The sequence below is a fragment of the Nuphar pumila genome, chromosome 11, assembly GCF_984573655.1.
Source record: "Nuphar pumila chromosome 11, dmNupPumi1.hap1.1, whole genome shotgun sequence".
Taxonomy (NCBI): domain Eukaryota; kingdom Viridiplantae; phylum Streptophyta; class Magnoliopsida; order Nymphaeales; family Nymphaeaceae; genus Nuphar; species Nuphar pumila.
In genome coordinates this window covers 12,596,822-12,607,300 of record NC_143259.1, presented here as the reverse complement: position 1 = coordinate 12,607,300, position 10,479 = coordinate 12,596,822, and the positions used below count along the sequence as shown (strand labels likewise).

Here is a 10,479-nt window from a genome sequence, read left to right as displayed (position 1 = left end):
ATCTGACATGACTGTCAGACCGAGTCAGTTCATCTTCTTAAAAATAAAAACCAAGACCCGTGTATGGTTTAGAAAGAAAGAAAAATTAAGTCCAAGATATATTAGACCCTTTATAATCTTGAAAAAGATAGGTTCTACATCCTATCGGTTGGCATTACCCCCATTATTTTTTAGGATACACAATGTGTTTCATGTATCCATATTAAGAAAATATGTGTCAGATCCTTCGCACATACTGGATACGGTCGAATCAGTGTTGGATATTCAAGAAAACTTAAATATCAGTGTAGAACCTATAGAGATTTTAGAGTTAAAATAACATAAATTAAGAAAGAAGGTTATTCTGATGATCCTAGTAAGATGGAAGGATCACAATAAGAATAAATCTATGTGGGAGTATGAGGCGGACATTCATACAAAATTTCTTTATTTGTTTTTAGGTAAGATTCAGGACAAATCTTCTTTTAAGGAATGTGAAATTGTAATACCTAACTAGGTGGGCTCGAACCCACCTGGTTTGGTTAGGCTTAGTTGGGTAGGACCCCCCCTTTTTCTCATTTAATGGGTAGTGGAGAGAGGGAAGAGCCCCACCACCTCTCTCTAAATTAAAGAGTAACCTCCCTATCTTTCACGACTAAGTAGTAGAGTGAGAAGGAGGAACTCCTCTCAATGAGGACTGGTAATGGGAGAAGGGAAACGCCCCACATCCATGGCTTATAAAAGCCATGGGTCCTCTCTCTCTCAGCCTCATTTTCAATGAGAAAGAGAGAGAGGGATTGAGAGAAAGAGAGAGATGAACTGAGAGAAAGTGAGAGGGAGAAGATAGGAAGGAGGAGGAAGAGGCACACATGCCAGTGAGAGGTAAGAACTTCCATTTGTTTTAGTTTTATTTTGGTTCAAGTAGAGGGCACTGGCAACCATGGCGGTTGTTGGCGCCGGTAGTTACAAGACAAATGATATGGCTGCATAATTGGTAGGGGTTTTTCCTAAGCCGAGCCTGCTTAAAAAAAAAGAAAAGAGGCAACCGAAAGGGGGTTGCTAGCAGCTTATGCTGATAAAGGAGGGACTGAATCGGTCTGGGGTTGACCCAGACCGAGTCTGGTCATGGCAGAGGGCTAGGACAAAGAGGTTTCACTCTCTATCCCAGTATCAGGTAGACCAGCTCGGTCTGAAAACGCGGGATCGAGTCGGGTTTAAGGGAGAGTAGGACAAAGAGTGAAACTCTATGTCTCGGCTCAGTTTCAGACCAACCCAGTCAAGTTACCCAGACTGAGTTGGGTTTGAAGTGAAAAGAAAAAAGAAAAATACCACATGAATCTCGATTTTTGTTTTTGAGAAGATAACCAACTCAGACTCGGAGTCGCGTCAGACCGAGTCGGTCAGTCAACTCGGTCTGGGTGTAACCCAGACTGAGTCAATAAGGTCTGAGCCTGACCAACTCGGTCAAGGTGCACTCCAGACCGAGCCGACTCTGTCTTTGAAATACCAAATCAGTCCAGACTGAGTCGGATCTATCTTGGACAAACTGACTCTATCCAGACTGAATCATGTCTGTTAGTCATAGACTGACTCGGTTCAGACCGAGTCGGTCAAGGTTTAAAAATAATAAAAATATAAATAAATAAATAATAAATAAATATACAACATATGTATATATGCACATATGTATATACATGTATATAAATATACATGTATTGGACACGGTGAAAACCGAGATGGCAACTATCTCGGTTTTCCAATACGAGTTGAATCTGAGTTTAGATCTATACTCATATTGGATCTCATATCCGGTGGACCAAACCTGGATCTGGTGGACCCAACCACAATAAATTGGATTTAGATCCAATAATGAAGCAAGTCTGGATTTGGTAAAACCAAAAATCTAATTGGATCCAATCTGAATCCAATTTGAATCAAACCCATTTTTACTATTGGCACCATATTATACCAAACTCTGAATGAACAAGGGTTGGATCTGTTGTGCCAGATTCAAGATCCAGCATAAGAACCAAAGGTTGGACCTCTATTTTAAAAAATGTAAAGATCCACATCATAATAAGACTGGATCTAGATATAAAATTCAATCAAAAAGACCCAGTTGAACTAAACCTGGACCAGAATGAGTCTGGGCTAGGTTTGGTGCAAAAGGCAAGACTGGACTCAACCTAGGATGAGTCTGGGTTAAGATCTATGAGTCTAAAGAGTGTGAAAAAGTAAAAAGACTATTTTGCCCTTATTATGCAGAACATGCATAACACTTAACCCCAATACTGAATTTGAGTGATTCGTGGATCCTTAGATTTCTCTTCTCGAGAATGATTTGTTGGTTAGAAGCAGAATGACAAACTCTGAAAATAAGGAATTAGAGTTTGGCATAGAAGCTTAGGGACATTTTTATAATTTTACATAAGATGAGACCTGAAAAGATATTTTGGAAGTTTTTGTCTATTTTATATCAAAATTTGTGAGAAGACTAAGGTTATTCCTTATATTTGAAATTTAAGCATTCCACATAAATGAACATTTACAAATTTCTTCTTAGCTAAATAAAATATATGCTTGTTAGTTTAGGCATCTTGCAGTATGATTCCATGTATTATAAGTATGCTAGTATTTTTTTAGTAGCATTCTTAGGAATCTATATTTTTTATGTTTAGTATGATGCTTAAAAATGTTGATACATATTACATGTCCCTTGACTGATGATATGATTTACATTATAAATGTACCGTGTGTTGAGATAATCATTACATTGATGCATATAAAATATTATAAAATATGGATGTTTAGCTTTGAGAAATGAGAGTAGATTTCTAGAGTTTTCAGGATATGGTTTGTTTTTTAGAATGTTGCGCTTATGCCTTTGGAGGGGCATTGTAAGTATCGTGACGTGCTGAGCTAACTCCATGGTAAGTTGCTATCATTAGAAATATGATATGTCTCTGTTACTATATGTTAAGAGTAGTTAGTGAACATACAATGGTTATTGTATAATGCACTAACACCAAGAAATGAAAGCTAAAAGAATAATGCACATAGGATAACAAAACAGAGTATGATAATGAATTCTACTATGTGAGACATGGTCTAAGGCCTTGTTTGGGGTATGTGTATCTCAGGATTTGCTCAGGAATTCATAGGTAACCCTTAAGGGTTAAAAATATTGCTCAATAGACACATATAAAATGTAGTATAAATCATAAACCTTAGAGGCAGGTATATCTCTTCGGACACCTTGGGGGCAGGTATAGCTCCTCGAACACCTTGAGGGTAGGTATAGCCTCTTAGGTTCTCCGGCTAGCTACCGATGAGCATTTTGAACTCCTAAATTGTAACCGGGAGCAAAGCTGCAATGATTGCGAGTTCATAGTTTGAGCCGATTTGGACTATGTTGTTGTGAGTGGTTTATATGTCTAGCCAACACCGTAGACTCTGAGTTGTCAACATGGATTGCTACAAAAGGGTTGCTCTGCTTTTATGCTCCTCCATCCAGCGATATCCAGCATTCATCACTTGTCATTGCCAGCGATGGTCAGTCGAGGGTAGCCACCAGCGTCGGCCAACACTCGATGCCAGGGTCGTCCGCAACGCCGACAGACAACGTCAAGGGTGATCCTTAAAGGGGCATAAAAATTGTTGAACCGGGGGGTTCAGTCAGGGAATCATGGGGGCTTAAAAAATGTGTCATAAAACGGGATTAAGGCATCCCAGCGACCATCGTTGCCTTCGCAAGAGGGCTACAACAGCTACCGATCCGCATGCGGTAGTACGTCGAACAACTCCTCCCTCGTCACCATTTGACTTCCCAAAACTGAACGAGAGTCCGACAAGAGAGAAGTTCACCAATACAAATTTCGTTGAGTCCCTTATGAACGTCGACGCACCCACACACACAATAGAAGCATGGTGGGCCCATAACCCAATGTTGGCATTCTAAAAACACAACCAGAATGTAAATGCAAGAATACATACCGGTAGACGTCATGGATAAAATGAGCATTAGCGCAGGTGCACGGCGTTCTCTTCAGCCTATCGATGCCCACGATGAGCCCAGGCCGTCAAGTCGATGATGAACACGACCCTAAACCCAAATAAGAGAAAGCAGACACCTTGTTTTTTCTCATCAAGCAACCCTACCTCAATTTATAGTGGGAGGAGAGTGGGGGTTAAATACATGGCATTCAATAATGTGAATCCTTCACATGCCATATTGAACTCTTCACATTCACTGAACCCCCTATCCACTATTTTTCCACTAATGCCTTTTTTACAAAGTGTCAAACTATGGCACTCGGAGTTGAACCCGATATGAAATATCAGACAGTTGGTCGGTTGCTGATGATCTTGATCAGTCACTAGTACATGCTAAGTCTACTCTGTCTGTGACCTTGTAGTAAAATAAAGTGTTGTTTGGATTCCTAAAATACACATTTGGATATGTGGCCACAGAGGTTGCACTTGGAGCTGCCGTTCAGGTCTTCGTACGTAAGTTAAGGGCAGCCTCTGAATTTTATGGAAACCCACAATGGTCAACTTTGCCAATGCTCCCACCAATAAGTCAAAGACTTTTTGTATATGTAGTAAGAAAAATCACACTACTTTCTATGACTAAACTTTTCTTAACTAGCTTTTTGTTGCAGAAGTATCATTTCTCCATTTGGTCTCGAGATGATTAGTCTTTGAAGTTCATCATAACACAATCAGCGCTTATACAAAATCAAAGTTGATTGTGAAGTTTTATTCTTTAAGAGTAGGCCATACATATCATACTTGGTGAAGTTTGGTCGCTTTTATTCCTTCATTAATTGGCAGCAACTTAATAGCCCCCATTGAACTAAAATTGCTTAGACAATTTAATAGATTGATGTTGAAAGCCACTTTCTAGCTATTGAATTTGGTGCACTAACACTACTCTCTCTTAGTCTCATATCTAAGCTTTTAGACGTCATTACTTGCGTCGTCCAATTTATAGTCCATGCATCTTCTTGCTATAGATGTGCATGGGACGATGCATTTTACCTTTTTTTCTTTTGTCGGTCCTGTGAGGAATCTCATATCTTGACACCCAATTCCTACTTTGGAAGCTTCATCCCAACTTGCTTGCTTATAATTTGAAGCCGCACTGCTGTTTCATCTGTTTCTATCTAAGGGTCAGTGATTGGTATGTATATATTCAACTTCCTTGGTGCCTAACTGTTTCATAAGGAATCGTCAGCTTTTGTTTCTGGCATTTTATTCCTCAACCTCCTCCCTGAACTTGGACTCCCTCTTGAAGTATTTGCCTTTTGTTGGCTTCTAAGAAAGTTCTGAGCAATGAGCACTCGTAGAACAAAGCGTTCAGAGGTATTGCACAGCACTGTTTTTTTCAAAAGCCCCTGTTCTGGTCGACTTCTGGCTAGGAAACTTAAATCATTATTTTTCTTTCACATGTGCAGTCCTTTTGGCCATCCATTGTGATGAAGAAATGGCTTAATGTTAAGCCCAAGGCGTGCGACTTTAGTGAGGATGAGATTGATACTGAGAGTGAGGATGGTGGTATGTTGTATTTAGCGTGTAGAATTTCTTGCTGATTAACTGGTTTCAGTTTTCATTTGTTCTACTCAATCCGATCATTCTAAAAAGACACACTTGTGTCAAGATGGAAGCAACCTCGAAAGAGATCCAGTTAGGACAATACATGGAAACCAAGCTGGGTCAAAAAATCAAGATTCAGGTAATCACTAATTTCTGCTGGCGCTGTGTCTTGCGACTTGATCCATTTTGGCATCTATTATTGAACTTGGTATTGTAACCCTTTAAATCATAAACCACCAACCTCTTGTCTAAGATAACTACAATTTCTGCAGGCCTCGTGTCTTGCAGCTTGATCCAATTTGGCTTCTGCTTGCTATTATAGCCCTTTAAATCATAGACCACCAACCTCTTGTACTTGTGCGTTTTGACTAGTTTATGCAGCTGGAATTTCCTGTAATATTAAGACTTGATGAGAAAAAACAAGTTTGATGTAGGTTCATGGAATGCATTTTACCTTGAATAAACGAAAATATTGACAGAACTTGAGAAAGTCTGCTGTAAGTTTGCTCAATTCACATATATTTCCAGTTCATCCATCTAGAATCAGATCACGTATACAGTATTATTATATACTGGAAAGTCCCATATATAATGCACAAACCTGTTTTCTTTGACATCTTCATGAACCAACCTATATTATTTACTTGTTGTTGGTGTGTGCTTTCATCTTATTTCCATCAACAGTTTCATACAGCTGTATCTTTCAGGCCCACCATCAAAAGACCATCTATGGAGGCTTAGCAGGAGAAAATCAGAGACTCTCCGTGTTCAATACATAACTAATAAGGAGATAAGGTCTGCCTATTTATCGTACATCTATTTCAGTTGCATGAATTGACGCCCTTTGCCTTGAATTGTGGACTTGAATGTCGGTGAGTACATTAACTGTTTTGGGTTGCAGGGTTTCAATAGGTACATGGAATGTTGCAGGAAGACTTCCATACGAGTCTCTTGATATCGTTGGGTGGCTTGGTACTAAAGAACCTGCAGACATGTACGTCATTGGGTGAGTAGTTGTTTTCTTGTAGAATCTTTGTATTGCATGCCCTGTACAGACTCCAATGTTGTCTTTTCTTTAAAACTTTTCATTTGTGAGTGTGCGCGTGCATGCCCACGTCATGAAGTGTCCCTTTTTTTTGCAGTTTTCAAGAGGTAGTTGCTCTGAATGCTGGGAATGTATTAGGCGCAGAGGACAGCAGCCCAATCCCAAAATGGGAGGCCATCATCCGCAAAACTCTTAACCAAACTAAGCAGGAGCAAACAAAATGCAAAAACTATAGTGCTCCACCCTCACCAGTACTGAGTTCATCCTCTCCTGCTGAAGTACTTGACGACGATGTTGGAGTCCCCAACATGGATCTTGGAAGTAGTAAACTTTGTGAGCACTCCACTGATCCTTTTGGAATACAAAATGTTGGAGGGTTGACAAACTTGGCTGAGGGGATTTGTGGTCTTGATGGAAATAGTAGATTTTACTGGCCAGAACATCCACTGGATGCAGCAGTACAAGGTCAGTCATCACGTAGATTGAGAAGAGTTTTTAGCAGTTCTGGGATGTTGGGCTCCCATAAAATTGAAAAGCAACTTGATTTAGCTTCTCGACATTCAAAATATGATAGCAAGCTGAAAAGAGTGTATCATAGCTCAGGAAACCTTGGATTGATCTGGCCAAAGTCGGATGAGATCTCTGTAACTATGGCAAACAATCTATCAAAAATTTCTTCTGGCAACACAACTGATGGTGATGTTGACATTGATACTTCCCCCAATTTTAAAGAAGATCAATGTAGTGACACAACCAAACAAGAGTGCAAAGAAGTTCGATCTAGGTATGTACGCATTGTCAGCAAGCAGATGGTGGGAATATATGTCTCCATTTGGGTTCGTCGCAGTTTGAGAAGACACATAAATAACCTGAAGGTTTCTCCAGTGGGAGTTGGCCTCATGAGCTACATGGGAAACAAGGTCCTGTACTACCTATGTCACAAATTCATGCTAGTGAATCTAGTGATCATGCTCATGGGCTTCACTTAACTAATGTGACCTGTGCTGCAGGGATCTGTTTCAGTCAGCTTGTCCCTTTTCCAGACGCGACTATGCTTTATTTGTTCCCATCTGACATCTGGTCAGAAGGATGGTGATAAAGAACGTCGCAATTCTGATGTGCATGAGATCTTGCGGCGCACAAGGTTCTCATCTGCAATTGATGCTGATCAGCCAAAAACAATTCCTTGTCATGAGTAAGAGAAATTGTTGATACCGTTCTTTTATTATTCCTACCCACCTTTTCTTTGCCAAGATGCTGGACAATTTTTTATACTAGTGCCCTTGTTCACTTTAAGCAGTACCTCTCTTCTGCAACTAAAAGTTTATGCTTGTTGCAAAGGTTAATTGACAAAGGTTTAGAGCTTTTATAAATTAATTTATAAGACTGCACTGCAGGTACTTAGGCATATACGTTCTCATGATATAGATTAGAAATTTTTGTCTAAAATCTGTATATGATAGAACTCCATTTAGATGTGCATGCTGCCAGAGTTTGAAGAACACATTTGTGGTGATGTTACACGATGCAATTTGCAGATTTTCCTTGATGAAAATTATACATGCAAATTTGGCTGCATACAGCTTCCAAATGTTCAACTAAAAATCAGAAACTGGATTACCGCACATATTCTAAACGTGAGAGCTAAACCTGAAATGACCTCGTCGGGTGCCCATTTTATTTACTAGAACTTGACCTCTGGTTTCCTTGAGTTGAAATCTATTTTTTTATTGATAAGATTATGCCAGAAAAAAAAACAGAAAATTACCAGCAAGCTGAGTTAATTAACTAGTTTGTAAAGTTTCAAAATTAGGAGCAAGCTAGCTACTATCATTTAGCTAACGTACATAGCCTTTGGGTAAAGAATTTCTATGCTAAGCAGCAAATTTGCATATCCCCTGCTGCATATACTAGATAGTATCCATTCACTTGATGGGAAACCAGATGATGTTTATACACAGACACAAAACAGAAGGATACATTGACATATAGTGCATTTGTTGTGGTATAAATTTGCTTGCTGCTGTTGCTACTTAAGCACTTTTCTCTTGTTAGAGAGGCCACAGAAATTCCTATCATCCTTTAGAAAGTTGATCCGAAATTTTATTTTCAAGGAATGCTGAGATCAGTATTTTGTGATTAGGAAGGCAAATATGTTACTTTGATAGTTGAAAGCCTGACACATCTTCAATTATGCAACAAATTGTTGCCTTCCGTTGATTCCCTCTTAATTTTCAAAATTATACTAGTTTGGATCATGGATATCCTTTCTAACATGCCATTGCTTTGCCGTCGGCCTGTCCAATTTTGCAGTCAAATCTTTTGGTTTGGGGATTTAAATTATCGCCTCAATGTGGATGATATTGAAGTAAGAAAACTAGTGGCTAAGAGACAGTGGGATGAGCTCATCAATAGCGATCAGGTGAGATTCGGCTACTGTGGTAATAACATTGATTACAACAATGACTAGGGATTAGGAAAAACATCATGGTGAAGAGCATGCACCTGCTGTATTTGAATTCAGAAACAGAAACTGAAAAAAGAACAACAGAATGCTTCGGATTGGAGCTGCTGAGATGCCCTTGAAGCTATGCCACATGGATATTGCCATTTTTATGAAGTTTTCAATGTAATTGATATTCAAGGGGATACCGAACGAGAGTCAAATTGGAGTATCTGTGTGACATAGCCTTGAAGATTACTTTTCTAGGTGGCTTCGATGATACTTCCTAACTGATAACAATGGCAGTTATTAATGTACAATATAAATATGATGCAGCTATGCACAGAGTTAAGACGGGGTCGTGTATTTGATGGATGGAAGGAGGGATATATAGATTTTGCTCCCACGTACAAGTACGAGTTCAATTCAGATAGGTATGCCGGTGAAAATGCAAGGAAAGGAGAGAAGCGCCGATCACCAGCTTGGTACTTCTTCAAGACTTGCCTGTCATGCATTCATGCATGTTACACGCTAAATAATTCAAAATGTTACTGCAAGGACTTGGAACTCTCTCTCTCTCTCTCTCTCTCTCTCTCTCTCTCTCTCTCTCTCTCTCTCTCTCTCTCTCTCTCTCACACACACACACACACACACACAGATTGCAGTGAACGTATTTTTTTCTGTTGATTGGTTGGTAGCTGCCATACATTTCAGGGACATCACTGACTGTTGGGTGTTGCTATGGACAGGTGTGACCGCATACTCTGGTTTGGGAAGGGAATCAAGCAACTTTCTTACACTAGAGCCGAACTCAGCCTCTCTGATCATCGTCCTGTTAGTTCCACCTTCCTAGTGGAGGTTGAAGTTTTTAACCATCGGAAGCTTAAGGGTACTTGGTCTATCTAATGCAGACTTTACTCCTGATATTGCCCTCATTGAAGAAATTTGACAGTGATCAATCTGCAGTCCTCATGCGTGCAATGTAGCTCCTTGTCTAATATGCTTAAGATGGGAAACTTTACTGGTTAAACTTCTGAAGAACCTGTTATTTATTCGCTTTTTTTCTCTTTTGTTAAAATCTAAGCAGTTAATTAGTCTTTTTATGAAGCGACTGTTGGACGAAATCCCTGTGAAAACAATGGACAGGGAGCGTACCTTGATTCGCCATTGATCGTGTAGGTGATTCGGCGTTCTCCTCAGCCGGTCGACGCCCACAATGAGCCCAGGCCTTATGTCGACGGTGAGCAGGACCCTTTCCGCAGCGTCCGAATGCGGAGCAGAATTTGGGCAGGGAAACAGCTACAAGTCACTCATCATCCCAGTAGCCCCTAACCCCTTATTTGTAATGGGAGATTAGGCAGTTACGTGAATGTGGTCTCTCCACATTCACGTAACTCCCACCCACTATCTCCATTAC

At 39.9% G+C, this 10,479-nt stretch overlaps 1 protein-coding gene across 1 annotated transcript; it reads left to right on the top strand.

The window, feature by feature from the left end:
- Nucleotides 1-5,313: 5,313 nt before the first annotated feature.
- Nucleotides 5,314-9,968, top strand: LOC149822000 (type I inositol polyphosphate 5-phosphatase 2-like). Its single transcript, XM_089980205.1, has 9 exons — nucleotides 5,314-5,343; nucleotides 5,436-5,535; nucleotides 6,282-6,369; nucleotides 6,476-6,580; nucleotides 6,717-7,539; nucleotides 7,630-7,814; nucleotides 8,933-9,041; nucleotides 9,399-9,547; nucleotides 9,812-9,968. Exons 1-9 carry the CDS (start codon nucleotides 5,314-5,316, stop codon nucleotides 9,966-9,968), a joined length of 1,746 nt encoding a protein of 581 aa, XP_089836331.1.
- Nucleotides 9,969-10,479: the final 511 nt, after the last annotated feature.

Coding starts and splice junctions, on each gene's coding strand:
- LOC149822000 (XM_089980205.1), top strand. CDS start 5,314: ATGAGCACTCGTAGAACAAAGCGTTCAGAG. Junction 5,344..5,435: donor GTAGAACAAAGCGTTCAGAG/GTATTGCACAGC, acceptor TCACATGTGCAG/TCCTTTTGGCCATCCATTGT. Junction 6,370..6,475: donor ATAACTAATAAGGAGATAAG/GTCTGCCTATTT, acceptor TTTGGGTTGCAG/GGTTTCAATAGGTACATGGA.